This window comes from Abramis brama, assembly GCF_963993115.1.
Source record: "Abramis brama genome assembly, chromosome: 4".
Classification (NCBI taxonomy): Eukaryota; Metazoa; Chordata; class Actinopteri; order Cypriniformes; family Leuciscidae; genus Abramis; species Abramis brama.
This window is the reverse complement of record NC_139966.1, coordinates 11037664-11062993: the sequence shown is the minus strand read 5'-3', so window position 1 is coordinate 11062993 and position 25330 is coordinate 11037664. Positions and strand designations below refer to the sequence as shown.

At 36.3% G+C, this 25330-nt stretch overlaps 1 protein-coding gene across 1 annotated transcript in view; it reads right to left on the bottom strand.

Moving 5' to 3' along the window:
• Nucleotides 1-5105: 5105 nt before the first annotated feature.
• LOC311081700 (NLR family CARD domain-containing protein 3-like) overlaps nucleotides 5106-25330 on the bottom strand; it is a 50421-nt gene continuing 30196 nt past the window's right edge. Inside the window, exons 6-9 of the mRNA XM_084112328.1 lie at nucleotides 25013-25186; nucleotides 11371-11544; nucleotides 9682-9728; nucleotides 5106-9138 (exon numbers count right to left, since the gene is read on the bottom strand). Coding sequence (XP_083968454.1) covers nucleotides 8597-9138; nucleotides 9682-9728; nucleotides 11371-11544; nucleotides 25013-25186 — 937 coding nt within the window. The 3' untranslated portion in view covers nucleotides 5106-8596. The remainder of the gene's footprint in view (nucleotides 9139-9681; nucleotides 9729-11370; nucleotides 11545-25012; nucleotides 25187-25330) is intronic.

The window sequence follows — 25330 nt, the reverse complement described above, 5'->3', positions numbered from 1 at the left end:
CTTTTGTGTTGATCAGATTGAAACCACAGAACATCTGCTTTATCGCTGTAAATTTGCTTATACCTTTTGGGAGGATTTGCATCACTGGCTATTTCCTAAATTTGAAGATTTACCTGTACTAAGAAAGGAAAATGTAATTTTTTGTGGTTTTCTGAAAGATGAAACGCATGACTTGGCAGTTAACACATGTATTCGTGCTGCTGTTAAACTAAATAGATGATAATAGACTAAATAGACATGATCAGGCTTTAGACATAGCCGATTTTGTATCGTGACTGAGCTAAACGATGAACAATGTAGGCTACTCTACTCTTATCTGTATGACCGAAAAATTACAGAGTAGCCTATTAAGTTATTTTAGCTGTTAAGAGAAAAATAAATCCAAATGAACGCGCCGCCGCGTTTGTCGAACATTCAACATGCCAGAATAAAACCAGGCTTTAGAACAATGCATAGCGCCACTCGTCGTGGTATGCCAAAACACTTAATTATAAACTTAAATATTTAATTCAAAACAATCTCAAAACGCTTTGTGACATTTTGAAAAGCCATGCATGCATTACGGCCACTGGAACCACGAACGTAACAGAATACTGGTTCTGATTTTATTGTTTGTCGTTTAAACGTGCCTGTTGCATTTTTTTTTTTAAACAGAACTGCTTTTGAAATTACGATTGGCATTATTATAGGCTACAGAAGTAAAGTCATTGTATAATATTTGTTCCTTAGTGTAAATTGGAAATGCTTGGTAATTTTAATTTATAAATATAAGCAAAAAACTATGTTGTAACAGAGTTTTAGAACTAGACAAATATCTCTGCATCAATAATAGGCTATAAAATGCATTAATAGGCTAATATAAAAATTACAGTAGTCCAAGCTGGTTTGGGATAATGGGATTTGAACCCGTGTCATCTAAATGATCGAAACGTACGTTCTACCACTCGGCCAACTCCTTGCAAAATGCCCAAACGTTCCAATGTGTGTTCGCTCACACGAACGAGAAGCGCTCTTCATTCGTCTCATTCCTCAATAGAATAGTAGTCTACAAATAATCAGCTTCATTGCACATAATTTACTTTCGTTTGTTATTTTTGGTATTAAATTAGTTTTTTTGGTTTTTTGTGTTGTTTTTTTGGTTTGTTTTTATCGCACTTGTTAGGGGTTAACAGTTTAGGACCCAAGGACCAGATGTTTGAAAGAAGACCCGGAGTCAGAATTATAATAAATTGAAGAAAAGTTTTACTGAAGATAGTTTGCAGTTTCATCAGCAGAAGTCAGCTTCAAGACTCACACAGGAGTTCGTAGGCCGCCCCGCTTACAGTTACAAAGATCACAGCAGTTATACCATTTCCAAGGTCTAAGCTACGTCATTGCTCACAGGCTGAATGATTCTTATTGGCCAAGAAATTGATAAACATAATAATTTTCCACACATATACAGATAGACTGAAGCATATCTCCATAGATTATGCAGCTGACACTCGGACCCTGAAGTTAGGCACGTCGTGACCTTCCAGGTCACAGATTTGGGTTGCTGGGTGCCAGCATGTCTCGAATAACAACTCAGTCAATCTCCAATAATGCCAGTGGTTCCTTAACCTGTAACCAAGAAGACTAACACACACACCGACACACATCTTTTCCAAGGTTGGATTTGGCCAGGCTCTAACTATAAACAGGAGTCTCGTCTCAAAACATCAAGATAAGTTCTTTCTCTCAGGATAGGACACTTTATCCTAAATGGAAACTATAGGCTTTAACTGACAAATGGTACCTTAAACTATAGACTTCAATGACCCCTATGTGTTTTAACATCTTGAAGACTTTTCTCAAACACAAAACCAGTCCCTATTTAATTTCTGGAAGCTGGGATAAATAGGCAAGCAATGTTATATCAAATACAGACATTAATGAATACATGAAAAGAACATTTCAGTAATCACACTGGTAACTTCTATAACAAAGTAAAATCTTCAGAGAAGTCATTCAACTCATTTGATATAGAAGGAAAAGTATTGATTAATACCTTGATTATAATCACTCATTACATATACATTGAAGCAGCAGTGGATTCCAATACACCCCCTTCGCACTGCTCCCCGGGGAATAGGCTTGTCGCCCACCGACGTCTAGGCCTACAATATGAAATACAGGTTATATTGTTATCGTCTCTATTTTTAGCTTGTTATTCTATTTCTGGCCTTATAATGTTCTATTCTGTTTACCATAGTTGTAGTATTTCATCCTTACTGTTAATTGTCATTAACTCCACTTATGGCAATTGAAAAAAATGCAGCAATTGCTGCTGTTTTGCACAACATCCCTTTGCGCCACCTGGCGGTCATCTCGCAAATGACTTTGAAATGTGACTGGTTTATTTTTGCTGCGGCGGTAATAGGCATTCTGGTTGGTTACCATCTGTAGTACTGGCAACTTATGCTGACAGGAATGGCATTTTAACAGATGTTAGGTACTGGGCACAACATTTATTTGACAGAATAAAAACATTTTCTGCGTACATTTGTCAATCGTGCTCCATGTGCAAATGTATTTACAATAGGTGGTTTACAATAGATCATCTATTTGGCCCAAGCCTTGACCAGTGGCTTGTTCTGGTAATTCGACTGAAGACAGGCTACTGCAAAAAGCTGGCTGATACTCCCAGCTATAGTCAGAGGGATGATGGAATCAAACAATTTATTCTCAGCCGTGCAATGTCCTGAGTAGCTAAAACCTCTTCACGAGACAGCTGAGAGTTCTTCCCCAGAAAAGGTGGTCTGTGTACTTTACCCGGTACTAAATCATCAACCGTAAAGCCCTTGTCAACCATTACATCCATGTCTTTATCTAGTAAAGGGATGATTCCAGACTGCTTCAACAGTTCTTTATCACTAGCAGAGCCCGAGTACAGTGCTGACACAAAGGTGACGCACCAATCATTCCCTTTGCTGTGCTGTGAGATTTGTTCTGGGTGGACATCTCACTCTGCTAAAGCAGTGAGGAAGGGGTTTGACATTTTAGTTCAGTGCAGTCTACTATCATCACCTGTGTGTCAGAGTACCTTTCGAACACACTCGGCATCATGGCACGGACTGCATCAGGGGACATCCACATGCCCACAGCACCCAAAACTGTGTACAGAAAATTAGCCCAGGCTCTAATTGTTCTACTAACAGTTAACAGATGAATGTTGAAGCAGTCCACTAGATCCTTCTCCTCCAGACCCAGAGACAGATAGACCAAAAAGAGGAACAACTCATCAACCAGCGGTAGACAACGCCTCTGTTGGTAGACAAGTAGTAATTGAGAAGTTGTACATTGTACAAGACAAAAGTGTTTGTTACTGCATTAGATTAGATTCAACTTTATTGTCATTGTGCAGAGTACAAGTACAAAGACAATGAAATGCAGTTTGCGTCAAACCAGAAGTGCAAAAAAAAAAAAAAGCAGAAAAGTGCAATGTGAATAAATATATTTATACATAATAAATATGGCTATGTAATATGAGCAATGTATGAACAACATGTACATTATAATAGTATGCTAACTATTATAATGTTAGCATATATTCAGTGTACTAACAGAATATAAGAAAAACAGAATAAATATGGATATTCAGAATGACCCATATAGACAGATATGTACAGTATGTCCAGCTACAGTGCTTAGCATAAGTGAACACACCCATACTAAAGTTGACTAAAAGGAGGAATAAAAGATCATCTTTTGGATGGATCCATGAAATAACAGGCCTTTAAAAATAACAATCTCTATGGGTATTTAACTGTCTAAGTTATGTATTTCAGAAATGCACAAATTCAAAATCACACAGTTAGCTAAAAAATGTATGTAGATACAATGATATCATTGAATGATGAATACTTGTTTATTAACAAATGATTATGAGATTTAGAAAATTGTGGCATTGGTGCGTGTTGATTCAGTGTTTTGACCAACATTAATGAAGGACTGTGTGTGTGTGTGTGTGTGTGTGTGTGTGTGTGTGTGTGTGTGTGTGTGTGTGTTTGAGTGTTTCATACATCAGGTATGAATGTATATTTCATAGATCAGGTTTTTATAGCTCATATATGATATTCAATGACAAATATGACACAACAGGCTTTTAATCTGTTAATTATCATTTACATTAACATGAAACATGTAAGTAAATAAATAAACTAATAAACTAACAAACAAATAAATTATACATGATGTATAATAATTAATGAATACTTTATATATACAAACATTAAAATCAACAATAAAAATGCAAAAAATTAATGTGACAATTAACATTGTAACAAATGTAATTAACATCAATTAATAAAGTATAATAATTAATGTATCATATATATAAAACATTAAAATGAACACATTTTTTTTAAATGAATGATGAATAATAATTAACATTAATATGAACATGAATAAATGATGTAATAATTAATGTAAATCATATTTAGGCCTACAAACATTAAAATAATAAAAAATAAACAAAATTGAAAGTCATGTTTTAAAAAAATAATGAAATTGTATTATTTGTGTGCTAATAAGATGGAAAATAGCAGAAAATAGAGTCTTAAAATCAATGTTGACGTCTTCCAGCACTCATACCAGTTCAATACGCTCATTTGAATGAGGCGAATTCGCGTGTATGAAAACAATTGAATTGACTGAATGGTTTGCATTGATTTAAACACTTTACATGTGTAAAAACACAAACCTTTCGGCAGCCGAATCACAACAGACGCAGGAGCGGCGCAGCCTGATGACATCACACACCCAGACCAAAATAAAAGTCTTGTTCACATGATGCTGTTTTTCTTTTGCATCCCAGAAAATATTAATAACTGTCAATGAAAGAGTGTGAGATTCTGTCTAATAGGCAAAACTGTAATGTTTGGGTGCAGAAACCATTTATACCAGATATTACAGTATTGATATGCAAATAGCTACAAATGTTGTTAACAAGTTAAATATACATGTTAAATCAGTGTATGAATATATAAAGAAAAGTTCATATTGTGTGTCATTGTGGGATTTGGCAATATGACCAAAATCATACTTCAAGATAAGACATTTTATCAATAACAGCAGGTCTGTAATTCAGTTCTGTTCAGGAGGAGGTTTATTTAAAGTAAACTGGATTATATTACAATCATTGATCGAGTGTTTACAGTATGTACAGTTTCTATAATCATGAGATCCTTCATTCACACAGGAATTGATCAACAAACTGTGATATTGATTCATTCTCTTGAATATGTGTCTTATTTTCACAGCAATAGAGAGACAAAATAAAAGAGAAAAAACAAAGATAATAATAAAAAGATAAAGATCAATCCAGAATCCCCCACTAACAGGCAGTGTTGGGAAAGTTCACTTTCTACATGAACTAGTTCAAAGTTCAGATCACAAATTTTAAAATGAACTAGTTCAGTTCATAGTTCATATACTCAAAATTTTGAACTAAGTTCACAGTTAAAAAAATGAACTAGTTCATAGTTCTTTTTTTTCCATGTTGCTGCGAGATATTTTTATTTTATTATTTTTCAAAATGATTGCCACAGACAATTATTTTATCATTTTTAACACTGAAGCTATGCGTCAGATTTTCCCAATCCTCACCGACCTTGTCATAAAACTCGTTTAAATGATCATACGATGCCTCCTCGCTGCTTTTTGTTTTGATTTGTAACGTAAGTGATGAGTCCTTCATGAACAATCCATTCATTGCGTCTGTCACGTGACAAATGAACGAAAGACTCGGAAGGTAAAGTAATATATTCCCTGTAAACCATTTTTGACTGGATTATAATGATTTCTTAATTCAGAATATGAACATTGCGTAGGTGGATGTGTTCTGGGAATTTGCCAGTTAAAGCTCCAGTATGTGATTTTTTTTTTACCACAAGAGGGCGCAGTTTCCAACAATAACAAAGGCGAAGCTTGATGACGCTATGAAGGAGGCGACGATGGGAGATGTCGTTTTTAATGCGTTTTCACCATCTAGCGATGTATCTAAATGAAATTAATGAATCATGATCACGGATGAGGTAATTTATTCGTTTTTTTCCTGTATGTCTGATCGTATTATTTTATGTCATCATAATTAATGAACTGCAAGGAACGTGAAATGTTATGCTATATTATCCCGTTACAACTTACAGCTATTTGTCAAATGATTTGTTGGGTTAATGTTGTGCAGTTTTACGTTTTTATGGTTAATGCCGTGTTGTTTAACGTGTTCAAACCAATATCTAAAAGTACATTTGAACGAACATTTGCAAGTAATGACTAAATATATTTTTTTAACAACACATATCCGATTGTATTTAATTGTAACGTTACTGCCATAATCTCGGTCACCACACGTGATAAAAAGCCTTACCGAAGTACAAAGAGCAATATAACTTTGTTTATAAGTACTATTATTGACAGTTGCATGTCTTACCTGTCTATCAATACACTCGCGAGAGCAGAGTCTCTGTCAAGTCCAAGATAGTCGCGCAGCTCTCTCCATCTCGAAAACGCCTGGCCGATATTTATCCAGGTTTTATTCCTTCGTTTGTCACACAGTCTGCGTGTATCAGAATATGGACGCTTTGGTTTTGTTGGCACTTTAATACTCGCCAAAGAGTAATCGTGATCCATAACAGCAATAACCATCTATAACCACCACTTCCGCATTTGACCATGTGATATTCCGGTGTGGTGGGTCATATTTTTTATTTTATTTATTTTTCTTCTTTGTCAGACGTCGTTATTGTTTATTGTGATAAGAAAAAAACTCAATAAAGTTGTTGTAAAAAAAATAAAAAATAAAACTGTGTGGTGGAATATCCGATCACATGGTCCACACCGGAAAACAGTAGGCTTGTTTGAGATGAGCAAAATCTGCGCAGAATCGATCAGCGGGGATCAGCGCGAGATGCATGCCGGTTAGAAATGTGTCCGAGTGCGGTCCGCCTTGCTCTGATGTCATGCTGACGTATGTCAAAAATCTCTCGCGAGCGCAAGGCACACCTGTCGGATTCTGCAGTCGAGCGCAGTTGCTCTCCACCGACTGCGCTGATCAAAAGCATGATGGGAAACGACTTGCTGACGACATAGCTTAATGCTCATTGGTTTAAACAACCGTGATGTATTGTTCTCTTTTAAAATGTTTGATTTTAAAACTCTGATATCATGTTTTATGTATGTGTGAATATTCCCAAACTATCTAACAGTGCGATCTCTATGGATTATGCAATGTATTTTTTATAAAAAAGAAAAGAAAAAAAACCCCACATATGTCTGTATTAAAGAAAAAAAGACTGATAAACATGTATTTGGAATGGAATTAAATAAGTAGGCTACTTTGGGTGTCTTGTTCATTATATTTATTTTCATATAAAAGCAACAGAACTTAAATTCCATCCAGTTTATTAGCAACACTGTGCACGAGCGTGAATCCCGCGATATTCATCTTTGATCTCACAGCTGTCAGATCCACTGCGAGAAGAGAGATTTGTCCGGCTTGCCTGTGCTTTTTTCACTCCTCCCCTCACTGCAGCCGCCTACTCTCGCATACATTTCAGGCGAGGCGAGGCGCATCTCAAACAAGCCTAAGGATAGAGCGGACATTGCGTCACTGAGAGGCGACGTTTCTTTTCCGGGACGGCCAGTTATTTAAAATCGGAATTTCTCTGAAATAAAAAATCTTTGGAGACTTTTGAGATATTGTAAGTACACAACTGGAGGAAATATATCACACTGTGCAAGTTATTTTCGGAAATTTTATTACAAAATTCCTACATATTGGAGCTTTAATAGTATAACATTTAAAGCCCTTTAAATGAACGAAATGACTCGAAAAAGTTTTGTTAATTTTGATGAACGAGATCGAACAAGAGAGTCAGTGGACACTGGTGGCTGGTGTTGCCAGATTGGGTGTTTTTTCCGCTATTAAGGCCGGTTTACGGTGTGTTTTTGCCTGGAAGGCTCTATAGAAATCTGGCATCCTATTGAACGAAGTTAAACTGAGAGAGCGTGGCGTTCACAGACACCAGAATGAACGAGTTCACAGTAACGTTCATCAGGCAGTATTACAGTACGTTCAGTTCACGTTCGCCCAAAATATGAACGAGTTCATGAACACGTCAATGAACGCGTTCAGGCACAACACTGCTAACAGGTTTAGTACAGTACACAATATATTACAGCAGAAGCGTCTTTAATAATACAGACATAACCCAAAGCAGAGGAATCATGTTCTGAACAGATCCGATGTGTGTGTGTGTGTGTGTGTATCATGTTTTGAATCATGTTTGTTCAGATAAAACATCTCTGAATGTCTTAAACTGAGTTTAGAGTTGAAAGTCTAGTTTTGCTCGTATCATCCAGACATGTTTCAGTGAGTCTCATTGTGTCTCATATTTCCTCTCTCTTCTCTGTGTATCATTGTCTGTTTCTCTCTATTTCACTGACGGAAGTTCAGCTGTGTTATTAATGTGATGAAGAGACAATAAGAGACTCTAGAACATCTCACTGTCACTGATTTATCATGAGCTCAAAGCATTATGGGTAGAGTCTCTCATCAGGCTATTCTCATTTATCAACACAGTTTCACTGATGATTCAGCAGAATAAAGCCCAAACCCAGGATAGAGTGTGTGTGTGAATGTGGTCTGGACTGTGTGTATGAAGCTCAGTGTGTTTCTGTCAGAGACGCTGTAGAAGGACAGAGTTCCTGCACTGTGATCCACATACACTCCTATTCTCCTCACTCCTGTTCTCCTGCTGATGGGCTCTACAGGGAGTTCAGTCTCTATGTTATTGTGCCTGAATGAGTAACTGTCAGAAAAGCAGATCAAACTCCAGGACTGATCATTATATCCAAACCGACACTCATTACCCCGTCCCTTCCTGCTGATGCTCTTATATGACACTGATATAAACACACGTCCACTCCACTCAATCTCCCAGTAACAGCGTCCACACACACTCTCTCTACACAACACCTGACGCTCATAATCAAATCTGTCTGGATGATCAGGATACAACTGCTCTGTGTCAGTGCGAGTAATCACTCTGTTCTCCTCAGACAGACCGAGGTGTGTATTCACTGTGTTCGGATCCAGAGTGAACTGATGAGAATCTGATGGAGAGAAAACACACATCAGTGAATTACAGAAACTTTCTATCTTGAGTCTTCATTTCAGATCTGACTCGTTCATTTAGGATTGTAGAATGATAATAAAGCACTAAAGAAATATCATTCTGTAACAGCTTTTGTCCTGAATGAGGTTCTGACTGAAATCACCATGGTTACCAAACAGAAAACATTGGATTCCTGTGTTCAAATATTTCTGTAATCAGGAATTATGAAACTGTCTGATCTTTTACAGTATTTTTAATTGCTTTGCCACAGTTTTCACAAGCAAGTTTTACATTTTCAAAACTCTTCGTACTAATATCACAACAGATCATCAGAAGTGTGTGTGTGTGTGTGTGTGTGTGAAAGAGAGAGAGAGAGAGAGAGAGAGAGAGAGAGAGAGAGAGAGAGAGAGAGAGAGAGCGAGCATGTTTAACACACACAATCACACAGTAATCATGTTCACTGTTTATATAGTGTGTGTGTGTGTGTGTGTGTGTGTGTGTGTGTGTGTGTGTGTGTGTGTGTGTGTGTGTGTAGACGTACATTTTCGTAGTCCTGCTGTAACCCTGATCTCTCCTCCATGATCCACACTACAAAACACACAGTGACAGGATTGATTTCATTTCTTTTGGATGATAGAATGATACACTGTCAATTCCTGTGACTATCATAGTATAGTCATGGTGCGTTCAAGTCATCTCGTAAAGATCGTATTTGAGTTGAACACACATGAACGCCACCACAATATCGTAAATACGAGTGGGAAGCTCAGGATTTTCTTTAAGCCCTGATATTTACAAGTTGTGGTCGTGTCAGTGAGAAACATGGCGGAATACCACAATACAGTGATATTGTCAGGCTTTTCTATTTACAGCGAAGTAAGCTAATTGCCTACACAGAATATGATGGCATTATAATATAACAATGTAATATGTAACGACAAAGTTTGCAGTGGGTTTATAAATTAATTAAAAACATAAAAAAACTAGAAATAGAGTTTAAGAACCTTGCTGTATTTTTGTGTAATTAATTAGAGAAAGTACACTGCCATTTTACTCTGAGAAAAGTGACTTGAACGCAGTGCCGTCGTAAACACGAACTTCCCAGGAGGACTTGAACGCACCATCATCTCCAATCATGCCCTTCTTTGGATTTAAGGTTTACACAAGCCAGAACTTATTCTAAACAATGGAGATTTAGTTCACATTTACTTTCTGATAACAACTTCAAATATTTCCTCACATCTCATTTAAATATATATATTGAAATAAATTACAATATTTCTATTAGCAGCATCACACTGTGGGAGGCATTCAAAGCCTACATCCATGGACTAATAATTGCATGTGTGTCAGTTGAGGAGATCTGAGAATATCAGGATGGCAGAAAAGTTAATATTTAACTTTCTAAACTGCACCTCCAATATTCTCTGACCCCTTCACCCACAATTTATAAAAAACGTCTCCAATTTCATTCAAAGTGTAGCTTACTTCTAACTCACAAAAGTGAAAAGCAATTGTTGAGCGTTAGGCAGCATTTTTTTTTTTTTTTGGTGAAAAAGCTGGCAAATCACTTGCTTTTTCAATCTCGAAGTGTCCGTGCATCTAGACTGGTCCCTAAATTAAATCTAACGGTGGAAGTTTCCGACCCGGAGGAAATTAATTTCAAAATACTATTCTAATCATTATTCATCAGAATGTAACTCAAAATTGTGGAATGGCCCAAAAATTTTGATCAACTAATATTCCCCTGCGTTAACGATGTCTCCACAAATGATTTGGACTGTGTCTACCACAGAAGTACAAGAGGCAATTCATTCACTTCAGAATGGCAAATCTCCTGGCCCTGATGGATTTACCATCATATTTTATATGTGAATAATAAAGTGAATAATTTATTTTTGTAGGAAAATCATGGAAATCATGTCTTTGTGGGTTTTGGTTGTTTTGCTGTTGTATGCTGTCAGGACCTCTGAAATAACTGAAATCATTTTGCAAAGTGATATGGAACTGTAATGCAGTCAAGACCTGCGTAGAACTACTTTACCTGCGCGTTTACTGTAAATAACTGCACACCTTATAATGTTCGTCAGCCAATCAGAATGAAACATTCAACAGCTCGTAGCATAACTAGAGCTAATCCTCTGTAAATTCTCAATAAGAACTTTTGTAAATGTAGTAATGTGAGTAATAAGTGAAGATTGAAATGCTCAACTCTTCATGCTCTACATACTTTAGTTTATCCAGTCTGTAGTTTGGATCCTCCAGTTTATCAGTGAGCGGCTTGACTCCTGCATCTCCTGGGTGATTGAAGCTCAGATCCAGCTCTCTCAGGTGTGAGGGGTTTGAACTCAGAGCTGAAGACACATAACCACAGCCTTCCTCTGTCACCATACAGCCAGACAATCTACAAAGACATACAGCAACAGTCCACATGACATTAGTCTGGCAATCAGACATTGCACACCCTGGTCTTGGCTGTGTTTCCCAAAAGTATCTAAGAATAAATGACTTTTTTAATTACTTTATTTTGAATTGAAAATATATAATTTACATTTAGACAAGAAGCATGAATAGTCATACAAATAACAGTGAATGTGTGAATATTTCAAAATAAATAATTATTTGTATTTCAATTGCATTAATTTACCATGAATTATAGTTGCTACTTGCTAATAAATTCTTAATTTCCCTTAAATATCTTCAAAAAATGTTTTATTTTTAAATCTGTTTATTGAACTTATAGAATAATACCAGGATACATATACAGGAGAATAGTGAAAAAAGATATGAAGCTCATAGCATCTCTCAGCCAGTCATCAAAAGATGGAGGGAGATTTTGTTTCCATAGCAGAAGAATGTGTCATCTAGCTAATAATGTTGAGAAGGCAAAAGCATTTCCAGACAAGCCAGTGACATTTGGAAAAAGAAGTGCAACCAAAGGGCAAGGCTCAATCTGTCTCTTTGTCACTAATATGATAGCCAAAAAGAAGTTAAGGATGGACATAACCAAAACTAGGGCTGCACGATTATGACAAAAATCATAATTGTCGATTATTCCCTTGAAATTGTAATTGCGATTATTAATTACGATTATCATAATTTACATTGAATATATATATATATATATATATATATATATATAATGTATATATAGACATATTATTATAAATGTTTACTTAAAAATTGTGAACACACACACACTGTCCCCCTTTACTTAACATACACATAAATTGTAAGAATATGACTAATTGTAAAGACTACTAATAAATAATCATTAGGCCTATGCTAAAGCTATTAAATAGCAGTCCCAAACTAGCTTTTGTTAATACAGTGTTGGTATGAGCCACCACAGTCATTTAAAAATATAAAAAAATAACACAAAGTGAAAATAAAGTGGCATTTTGGGGTTAATATTGAAATGACAGTTACCATGGTGAATAGGCCTACACAATATTAACAAGAACTGTTAATAAAACATGGAAACTGCTCCTGGCGAATAGAATGAAAATCATCCCTGCATGCAAATCATTCTCAGCTAACACACGACGTACCAGTAACGTGATTTATTGGTATTTTACTTTTATTTCGTGACTTACTAATTTACAACGTAACAACATTGCATGCTCGTAGTTTCCTTTGCACTTAAACACAGCGCGCGCTATAGGAACTACCAGGCAGTGACGTATATGTACGCTGAAATAAAGTCTTTCACCTCAGAAAAACGGACGCTCCTGTCCTGTCAGCCGTTATAGGCTACTGTGCTCGTAGCGCACACTCTTCAATTGCACGCGCAAATGCGGCGGCGCGCGCTGTGTTTAAGTGCAAAGGAAACTACGAGCATGCAACGTTGTTACGTTGTAAATTAGTAAGTCACGCCCACAGAACCTCTCACAATACAACTTTGACATCGTAGGATGTCCTGTTACTTTATCCTCTACAGTAAAAGACCTGGGTGTTATACTCGATTGTAAACTGTCTTTTGAAAATCATATTTCGTATGTTACAAAAACTGCCTTTTTCCACCTTAGAAACATTGCTAAGATACGTAATATGCTATCAGTTTCTGATGCAGAAAAGTTAGTTCATGCATTCATGACCTCGAGACATCAATAAACAAGCTACAGTTAGTCCAAAATGCAGCTGCTAGAGTTCTTACTAGATCAAGAAAATATGATCATATAACACCGATTTTATCATCACTACATTGGCTACCTATAAAGTTCCATATTAATTATAAGGTATTGCTACTGACTTATAAAGCCCTAAACGGCTTAGCTCCAGTCTATTTAACGGATCTTCTATCGCCCTATAATCCATCGCGCTCTTTAAGATCAATAAATTCGAGGCTTTTGGTCATACCTAGGATATCCAGATCAACCAAAGGAGGGAGAGCATTTTCACATTTGGCTCCGAAACTCTGGAATAGTCTTCCTGATACTGTTCGTTGCTCGGACTCGCTCTCCCAGTTTAAAACTAGATTAAAGACGCATCTTTTCGGCCAGGCATTCACATTCATATAATATTGTTAATCTCACAGTTCAAACTACAATCCGGCCTCTAGTTCATAAATGCCAGAGGAGAACTGGCCCCCGACTGAGCCTGGGTTCTCCCAAGGTTTTTTTTTTTTCTCCATTAGGTCACTTGATGGAGTTTTTTCGGTTCCTTGCCACTGTTGCCTTTGGCTTGCTCAGTTGGGGATATTTTGGGGATATTTAATTTTATTCTATCAATCAATAAATTCCACTAGAAACAAACTTTGTTGTATTATTTTATTTTAATTTAATACTGTGAAGCTGCTTTGATACAATCTGTATTGTGAAAAGCGCTATACAAATATACTTGATTTGATTTGATTTCAATACGATCCAACCCCACCTGCTGGTGAGAAAATTGGTGCATTTGGGAGTAAATCCCCAATTGATTTTATGGATCTATGACTTCTTGACGGACTGTAGTCATTTATATCATCCACAAAAATTATAAATATACAGGGGCACCACAAGGGTGCGTTCTGTCGCCAGTCCTATACACCAGTGGTTCTCAATTCCAGTCCTCGTGATCCACTGCTCTGCACATTTTGTATGTCTCCCTTATTTAACACACCTAAACCAGATCATCAGCTCGTTAGGAGAGACTCCATGAACTGAACTGAGTGTGTCAGATAAGAGAGACATACAAAATGTGCAGAGCAGTGAGTCACGAGGACTGGAATTGAGAACCACTGCTATACACATTATACATCAATAACTGTCAAGCTTCTTCTTCAGCCTACACCTATTTTAAATATGCTGACGACACAGCACTGGTTGGTTTTTTAAAGTCTGACATTTCTTCTGTGAGTGGATTTCAGATGGAATTACAGGGTTTCACTCAGTGGTGTTCTGATCATTTTCTTGAAATCAATAAGAAGAGATGGTCATAGATTTTAGCAAAAACAGAATAATAGTTCCCCCCTCTAAGATCATTGGTGAATTAGTGGAGAGGGTCTCAACCTATAAATACTTGGGAGTTGAAACTGATTCTAAACTAACTTTTAATGAATGTGCACTGAACAAAACTATGAAAATGCATTAGCGGATGTACTTCCTTAGGGAACTATATACTTTTTTCTATATAACTATATAATAAAAGACAGACACATTATTGTAATGTTGTATAAAAGTCTCCTCCAGAGTGTTATGTCCTTTGGCCTTATCTGTGTGTTTGGCAACATGCATGTTAAGGACCAAAAGAGACTGCAGCGCATGATCAAGATGGCCAGTAAGATCATCGGACTTGACCAGGTGTCGGCAGCTCAGCTGTACAATGAGCTTATCTTAAAAAAGACTGACCAAATCCTCAATGACCCCACTCCCCCTCTCCATCATACATTTATGAGAAGTAATAGGTCAACTGGTAGAATTTTACAACAGAGAATTAGAACAGAAAGATACAAAAAATAAATAAATCATTTGTACCTACGGCGATCAGATTGTATAATGATCAAGCACATTGCAAGCTATCACAATTTTTTTTTTTTTTTTTTTTTTTTTTTATGATTTATTTATACACTTTAAACCATTACACACACACACAAAAAAAAGAACAAACAAAAAAACAAAAAAACAAAAACAAACAAACAGAATTTACAGAAGCAGGGGAAGATGAAAATACACAAACCATTACAGAGAGAAGATGCACTGAGGATTATTTTCCCCTCAAAAAAAAATAAAAATAAATAAAGAGTACAGTACAATCACATACAGTAGCAGTAAACATAGCAGTGTATTGGCCAGGCAATACAAAATTAGTATCAACATCTAGATTGGTGATAGATGTGGGGGGAGATAAGGGGATCACACACAAAGAGCAGGGTCAAGCTGGAGAGTTTTGATATGCTCACACAGGGGTTGCCAAAGCTTGATAAAAATGGTGCTAGGTCGGTGAAGAGAGTACCTAATTTTCTCCAGTTTCATAAAATAAAGAACATCTCTTATCCAGCGAGTGTAAGATGGAGGGTGAGGGCTTTTCCAATTTAATAGAATTAAACGCCTAGCTAAAAGAGTCAGAAAGGCTACAAAATCTGAAAAGTGAGAAGGCAAAGAATGGCCAGGCGGGAGAACCCCAAATAAAGCTGTGACTGGACAGAGTGGGATATCCGCCGAGGTAATGGCTGACAATGAAACAAAAATTTGTCTCCAAAAGGAAGACAGGGCAGGGCAGGACCAGAACATGTGAATTAAAGTGCCTGAACCAGAATGACACCTGTCACACTCCGAGTCAATAGACGGGTTAATGCGTGCTAACCTGGTCTTCGACCAGTGGGCTCTATGAACCACCTTGCACTGTATGAGCCTGTGACGTGCGCAGAGGGAAGATGAGTAAACCCTGTTCAGGACTGCCCTCCATGTCTCCTCGTTAATCTCAGTACCGATGTCTTGGGACCAGACAAGACGTAAATCATCAGAGGAAAATTGCAAATGAACAATTATATTCACTAGTTTACAAATTGACCCTTTAGTACAAGGATCCATACCCAGAATGGTGTCTAAATCTGAAGGGAGAGGTGCATTTGGAAAGTTGACCATTTTTTTTCGCACAAAGTCTCGAATTAAGCTATCACATTTTTAGCTACCTGATAATATTAGTCATTTTTAACGTTAGATGTTGGATTGTGATTGTCATTTTTGCAGTGTTGTTATTTTTGTATATATTGTCACTGTTCATTTCTGTTATTTTTAGTTCTTATATATATATATATATATATATATATATATATATATATATATATATATATATATATATATATATATGAAGAGTTTGGTTCCAAAACGCGATAAACGCCATTTTTAAAAAAATTGAGTTCCTGCAAAAATCTGTATTGTATAGGGTCGGTATTGAAAAGTCCATTTTAAATTTTACGTAAAATGCGTTATCCGCCGTGTTATTGTGTCATGTTTTCTCCCTTTCTTTCCAAACCGCGACAAACGCCAGTCTCCTTTCTCTGCAGAATGCGATAGATCCGCTCTCAACCAATCACAGCGCATCATTCCACGCACTGTAAACAGTAACGGCGGCGCTTTGAATACACTAGAGCCCGACCGATATGGATTTTTGGGCGCCGATGCCGATACCGATAAAAAAAAGCCAGATACCGATATATCGGCCGATATTATTTATGTGTATATTATAATACAGTAGCAATATTATTTATGTGTATTATAGTACAGTAAGTTTGGACACACTTTCCAATTGGTGTGTACAAACTTTTGATGGGTACTGTATATAGAATACACAGTATAAACAGAATAAATATATAAACGTTTTGCAATGATCACTCAAATGTGGTGATCAAACACTTGTGTGACAAAGATATGTAATGGAGGCAGGGTGAATGATAGAATGAGAATTTGAGCTGTAACCAAACTAGTTTGCATTGCATTTTATATTATATTATATTCTAAATACTGTTGCATAATCTTCACTAACGACTTTGTCTTTTAATTTAGTCACGTTATTTAAAACATAACTTGTATCAATAAATATATCAAAAGTGTCACTGACAAAACCTTATCTTCTATTTTTAATCTTAATTTCTCTAATATCTACCAGTGGAGGAAGAACTCAGATCTTTTTAGTAAAGTAAAATTAATAATATCATAATGAAAACGTTTATAATTACATATGTACAATAGTTTTATACTATTTTAAATAAGTAGTAAGCAAAATGTACTAAACGTGAAACTAGGCTATAGGGCTGGACCCGAATATTTGAATATTCGTTCGGTGGGTTGGTATTCGATTTGAAAATTTGACATTCGACATTCGCGCTTGAATAAGGCCGGCGACACACTGACTGCGTGGCATGGCCGTTTTTATTTCGGCTCCCATGTTAACAGGTTGGAGTTTGCACACTGCCTGCGTGAGACGCGTCTCTCAGGCGCGGCTCGAGCCACGCAGAAAACGCATGCATGCTAGAAATAGAACTGACGCGCAAGTGTTCCAGCAACGGGAGTGTTCTCTGGCTAGAGCGCAGAACAGCGGAGTTTGTATGGATGAAGTGCATGTGTTTTGGGTTAAGCTGTGTTGCTTTGACATTGTGGAAAATAGAATAATAGAAACAAAATGTATTAGCCTTTTTACCCGTTATTATCAATCTAAATTAATCTCGTTTTTTAATTTAACTTAATTTCGTTTTTCTTTATTTAAATTTCGTTTTTCTTTATTTAAATTTCGTTTTTCTTTATTTAAATTTCGTTTTTTCTTTATTTAAATTTCGTTTTTTCTTTATTTAAATTTCGTTTTTCTTTATTTAAATTTCGTTTAATTTCTTTATTTAAATTTCGTTTTCTTTATTTAAATTTCGTTTTTCTTTATTTAAATCTACCCTTTACTGTGTCAGTAATTTTGTTAGTCAGAAAAATATTAGACTACCTTAAAAGTATTGCTTAATTTAACAGACCTGTGTGTGTGCGTTTTATATCACTAATGCAGTGTCCATTCTCAGACGCGTGAGGTGCGCCGCTTCCCGCTCGCGCTGTTCTGTAGTTTACTAAAAGTGTATTAATTCTGAACGTTTTGCGTCTCGTGTGTCCATCTGGCTACTCTTAATGCAAAATGGCCCTATATAAAGTGTTATAATTACATAAATTATTGGAATATTGCTTGATGTTGTAACGTAGCAGAATGAGCTTTAACACTGTGTCTACACCGGACGCGGCCGTTATTTTTTTGCCACTTTTGCCCGTTCTTTGTGACAGCTTTTAGGTGCTTTATTGGCAGCGCCATCCTTACATAAATCACTGCACGCTGCATTTTTTTAAATATTAATTTATCGGCCATTATAAATGCCGATACCGATAGTTAGGAAAATGCCTAATATCGGCCGATAATATCGGCCCGCCGATATATCGGTCGGGCTCTAGAATACACCCGGCATCCTAGTTTTCCTGATCTACTTTGTACTTTTTGATCAACAAACAAACAAAAAAATTAATCATTTTGACGGCATTGATGAACCTGTGGTGGTTTCTGCGGTAGGGAAGAAACGTAAACCATCGAAATCTAATCATTTACGTGAGGAGATTAAGAAGATGAGGCACGCGGGAGGAAGAGAAATGCCGACTGTTGCTTGTTCTCACACGACAGCATCAAACTTCTGTCACGCTGACACGTTGACCCCAGGGGATCTTTTAAAAAACTTTCAGTTGTTTTACTCAAAGTCAACGAATACCGAGCAGGACATTTTACAGCTGATCGCCGTCAAAAAAGTTCAGGAGGTATTTCCTAGCCATGGCTGATTGAATGTATTTTTAGTGCCTGTATTATAAGATATTAACCGAGTTCAGAGGCTGTCATATGTGGATCAACTTACTTTGTTGTGTATTTTCAACAGTTTCAATATGAAAAATAACTTTCATATTGATTCAATGGATTAATTGCATTTTGGAAAAAAAAGTGTCATGAATTTATTGCATTTTGGGGGAAAGATTACCCGTTTTTATAATAAATCTTTGAAAATCAAAATCTGGATTTGAATTTTTAATGTTATTATAACCTACAGATGCTATGTAAAAGTTTGAAACAGAAAATAGTGGTTTTCATCTTGCCACTTTCTTGGTAAAGAAAACACATTTTTACTCAAATTAATCAAAATGGATTTATCGCGTTTTGGAACCAAACTCTTCATATATATATATATATATATATATATATATATATATATATATATATATATATATATATTGTAAGGACATTAGCTCAAAGGGGAAATATTATTAATAATCCATAATTACCAATTATGATTAATTGTTAATATTTGGGTCAGTTAATTAGATTAACTTTGAGGTAAGCCAAATTAATATTACAATCAATTAATCAGTTCCAACAAACTGATTGATTATTATTTTTCTAAGAACAATGTATCTTTCATGGTCACTGAAAAATAATTATTCCTTAGCCTGTACATCGCTTAAGAGCATGTAACAAGATCAAGATCGTAAAAGGGACTTTGTATGCAAACAGAGGATCAGAAACCAAATTCATAATTATGCACAAGTTTTATTAAAACGCGGAGTTCCCGCCATCTTTCAAAAGCCCTGCCGATATCCTTGTTTTCGCATGGGCCGGTTGCAGTCTCTTTTTTTCTCTAGCGGAAGTCTTTTGGGTTTTACAGCTGGTAAATCTCCAGTTGTCACTGGTGATTGTCGTTTGAAACAAAAACGAATCAAGCTCCGATACACTGCTTCAATGTGTGATGGGGTTTTTTTTTGTTGATACAAGCTTCGAAGCCTCGGTGCCGAACTTCACATTACTAATTTTTAAATGTTTTTAATTGACCTTTTTGGGAAACACTCACCCTCTTGGCTTTTTGTATTGACCCCTTGGAACAACTGGAGTTACAGTGTTGGAATAACTTTATCATTAGCCTTCTACATTCAGGCCTCACAGCCTAGCTCTAACCTTGGTCCTTACAGTCAGAATGTATATTTATATGAATACATCACAACCTTCACAATTTGATATTCATACTAAGCCATATCCTGTTCTCTTAAAAATGCATTGTTAGTATTAATAAAAAAAAAAAAAAAAATCCAGGCCAACTGATAAGTTACTCTGTTTCAGTTAATCGCCATTTGGTGTGTGGGGTTAAATTTGAACCCTGGCTGATGCTGGGTACACACCAAAAGATAATCGGGCTGATTTTGGGCCGATTCCCCCCCTTCCGACAATCCTAGCTATGTCCTGATTATCTTGATGGTTCTACAGATTATTTTATCAGATTTTCCATTAGTATGAGGTGTGTTAAGAGTGTCTGAACCTGATCGGAAGAACATCGGAGCCGCCCTGATCGCGAATCGTAAGTATTCATGTTGAATATTTACAATCAGAAATCCTGATGTGTGAGGGGAACCCAGAGGACAAACGCGTGCACGCTCTGGAGATTATCACGTGAAACTAAACAATATCCAATCAGAAAGCGAGATGATGGAAGATAGAAGCGTAACAAATGCAGTCATGGCACAGCAGAGATGGAGGGATGGAAAAAAACTTTTCTTTTTATCCCGTGAATTTTCTGTGGAAATCATTCCAAACACTATCATCGCAATTTCTTCCTGCATTATTCTGAAGTCTTGCGAGATTTTGCGATATTTCCTGTGTTCACAGTCGAGACTCTGGTTGAAAATCTGTTTCTGTGTGGTGTGCTGTCTTTGTCACATCATGGCACACCACTGTAAACCCCAATGTTGTCATTAATAAAGAAATTAAGTTATCATAACTTAACATTATTTATAATAGCAAGTTTTTGCATCAAAAATTTAGTTTAATGTACTCATTTGGCAGCAAAAATCTCATTTGAACTCAAAACTCAAAAATTTGAACTCAAAATTTCAAGTTATTTAAATGATTCGCTATGTCTCTGTTTAAAATGATTGGTCATACCTGAAATTCTGCCTTTACAACACGCTGATTGGTCGATACACAAGGCAGTCATTTTTTTTGTCCATCGTGAATTTGCTGATGCAGGCAGCAGCCCAGAGGCACTGACACTGCATAAAAACAGTAATTTCGGGGTTAAAATAAAACGGAGCGGACATTTCAGGCCTCGCATTTGGAGCTGAAAACGTATATGGTAAGTCATAAAACTATTTTAAATAACATGTTTGCCAGAACATAACATCAACATTTGTTCAATGTTCTAACAGTTTTTTAACTGTATTTTCTGGACTGACGTTGTTTTCGAGCCGTTTATTCCCGCTCCTGCTCCATTCAAATCTTGCGCGCTGACAACGTCCGGTATTTTCTGTGAGATTTACATCAGACGAAGGTAGGTTTGAATTCATAAAATCATTGTAAATAACATGTTTACCATAAAACAACGGCAGTTTTTCAATGTCATATTTTATCTGAACCGTATTTTTTAGCCCACTGCCTTCAGTTACTGCGTGCGCTGACATCATCCTGTGTTTTCAGACACTTATATCAGATGAGGGTAAGTGCAAATTCATAAAACCTTTTTAAATAAAGTATTTACCAAAACATAAGATTTGGTGTTGTTGATTTAAATTGAGTGCGTTTATGTTGTAAAATTAGTCTAGCTGTTAGCTAGTTTGGTAACTGCTAACTGGTATGTTACTTAGCAACTGCTAACTACACACATTTCTAAGAAGTTAGTCATTAGTTAAATATTCATGTTTATTAATTAATGTTAGCGGCTAGTGTGCTTGAGTTGTTGACGTATTCTCCTTTGACAAATTAGCAGACACTTTCTTATCAACTGTCCTCAGAGGCTTCAAAAACAGCACTGAAGGAGGAACTGCAGCTGACTTTTGATTGATGTGAGGCAGACAAGGTGTGTTTTAGCTACGTACTTAAAAATATATTTGTTAAAGTACAGTGTAAATTTCACTCCTTTTGTTTATTTCAATGTTCTAGTAAGTGTAGAAATCTACCATGTACTTAGTTTTATTATGATGTAATTTACTGTGTGTATATATATATATATATATATATATATATATATATATATATATATATATATATATATATATGGTTGTTTTTAGGCCAGGTGGTAAATGCTGCCATTCTTCTCAAATACTGCTGCTCTTCAAAGAACAGAGTCATCCATCAGGTAACGCACAGAGAAAGAGTTTTTGTTTGAATACCATTCAGTTTCCAAAGTTATCTTGTATTTTATTTAGTTAGTTACTGAAATGACAAAGAAAGCACTTTGACTTGCTTTGATTATTTCCATTCTTGTTGCTGTCCAACTAAAAAAAAAATGCTTTGTATTGTTACATGTTTATTATTATATCCCTCTAACCTGTGCTTAAACAACGAGAACTATACAATGTATTAAGAGAAAATGTGTCTTAATTATTTTTTTTTATTTTAATCACAGGATCTTCCGTTCCCAGCCCCAACCATTCATCTGAAGGACCATTCATCAATGAGAACCTTTTGAACCAACAGTGGCAGTTTCCACAGGATGAGATCTCACTGATGTTAGCCTGAAGTACTGACTCTATCACACACATAAGTTGTGGTCAAAAGTGTACATAATTTTTTAAATAATAATTTTCCCTCTTAATTCTGTGTCGTTACCTGGATGATCGACAACTGTTTTTTGTTTGTTTGTTTTGTGATGGATGTTCATGTGTCACTTGTTTGTCCTGAGCAGTTAAAGTGCCGATTGTTCTTAAAAAAAAATTCAGGTCTTGTACATTTTTTGTTTTTTTCAGGATATTTTGAATATTTGAACCCATTCTAAAAGTGACTGTATGATGTTGAGATCTATCTATTCACACACCGAAGACAACTGAGGAACTCACAAGCAACTATTACAAAGGGTGAAAGATAAGTTAAAGTAGATGACAAACATGTCTGTTGTTGTTCATTACAGTGTGCTTTTAATTGTTCTGATCAATTGTTCTGATCTGGTCAGTTTCACTTTTAAATGACAGTTTTCTAAATACATTTTTAATTAATTGATTTAATTTACTGCAAGTATTGTAATTGTATTTTTTACTGATTAAATGTTAAAGGTATAGCGGAGGATTTTCCCGAATTTTAGAAAAGAACCGCCCTCTCCACTTTTTGAAAAAATGCACATGCGCAACACTCTACCTGCTCCCGAGAGGGAACACCTATTAAACGTGTGCACGAGAGAGCATGCACAAGCCTAGTTCTCCTTGTGCACGCTCTGTCAAGTTGCTGTTGGCATGACTCATACAAGCCTACTTTCCTTTACCTGTCGTAGAAACTTCGCGACTGAGTCATCAGTGGGAAGCCCAACCTGTGCTTTTAGCGCACGCCAGCATGTGAAATATTCTCCCAAAAACACTCTAACTCAAAAACATTCATGCAAGACAAAATGTCAAATGCCCTTCCGTGTTTTATTTACTTATTATACTGATCGATTGAGTGAGGACTCAAGACATGATCTGCAATGGAGAAGTAGCTTGTTGCATTTGTGTAATAAATACTATGTGAACACATTGGAATTATCAAAAATGAACACACAAGGTTTTAGAACATTTCAGCGTGATACCTTTTACCATTTGGTCATAAGGCTACTTTAGACAAATTGAGATGTTTACCGTGTCTGCGCGGTGCGTGACTTGTGCCAGGGCTAGCATCGCTAATCATAGCTTACATTAACTTTTACTAGCAGTGATTTTAAATGGATTTCTCCAAATAGCATGCCAAACTTTACCTGTCGAGTAGAAACTTCGCGACTGAGGCATCAGTGGGAAGCCCAACCTGTGTTTTTAGCGCACGCCAGTGTGTGAAATATTCTCCCAAAAACACTCTGGTCTTGTTTCTTTCTTCAGAGGCCTTTCTCTTCTTGTCATACAATTCGTAGACACTTTTTCTCTTGCGACCCTCAGACATTTTGAAAAAACCCGATGAGAACGGCGAGCTTCAATGAATGGCTGAAACCGGTAGCTCACAACACACATACACCCGAAAGTGCGCATGCGCAGAAAGCGAAAACTACCTAGGGACGAGCACGTACGACGGCCTTATGTAAACATATCACCAGAATGATTGACAACTAGGAGTACCAATAGTCTTGATGATCCACCCGGAAAAAGAAAATCCTCCGCAATACCTTTAATATACGATGTTCAGTCAGTATGCATTATAGAAGTTGTAATATAATCCTAATAAAGCTGTTGATGTGAAAAACTTGGTTTAATGATTTATAATTTATTTAAAATGTATTTATTTACTAATAAGTAAACAAAATATAAACTGGCAAGTTTGAGTTTAGTCCATTTGCCTTTTAAGTTATCTTTACTTAAACATTTAAGTTAATTCAATGAGAAGACCACATTAGGTCAACTCAATTAATTAAGTTTGAATTTTTCCATTACTCAAAAAAACTTACGCAACCACTTTCCTCAAATCACTTGAGTAGTGTCAACTTGTTAGGGTTTACAGTGTAGGAGCAAAACGGTTAAATCTAGGATTTTTTGTCCTCATGTTTGTGGTCTATCACATTTTGAAAATCTTATAAGTTGTAAAATATATCTTGGTGTGTACCCAGCATGAGATGCTAACTGTGTCCTGTGCACAGCCACTAGATGGCGCTGCTAGCTTGTTCAGTGCTGTCGGAAGCAAATCATGCATGAAACAGAAGCATTTTACACTTTTAGTAACTGTTGCAAATTCAATCTTCATACAGTCCATTCCCTTCCCCTCACCCCAAACAATATTGTTATTAAACTTATGCAGTCCATGTGGGTCATACGTCTGTATAAATATGGAAAAATATCACTTTCCTGCAAATGTTTTGTCTCTTGCGTGTGCCAAGCGGCCGCTTGCCTTGCTTATTGGTTAAGTCAGCCTCTGATTATAGCATAGTTAATTATTTTAAAACCATTCACCTCAGTATCTCCAGCTGACAGTTTGGACTCTTCAGTCCATCAGAAAGAAGCTTCACTCCAGAATCCTGCAGGTCATTGTTACTCAGGTCCAGCTCTCTCAGAAAGGAGTTTGAGGATTGTAGAGCTGATGATAAACTCTCACAGGACTGAGCTGTGAGATTACATCTGTGTAGCCTGTGTAGAGAACAAAACAAAGAACAGTAATAATGCTTATTAGCGTTTATAATCTGGAGCTTGAAAAAACCTTTAACTGTAGTGAATTAAGCACAGCTAAAACGATTATCTCTACATAAAACATCAAACCAGCATTTATTTTCA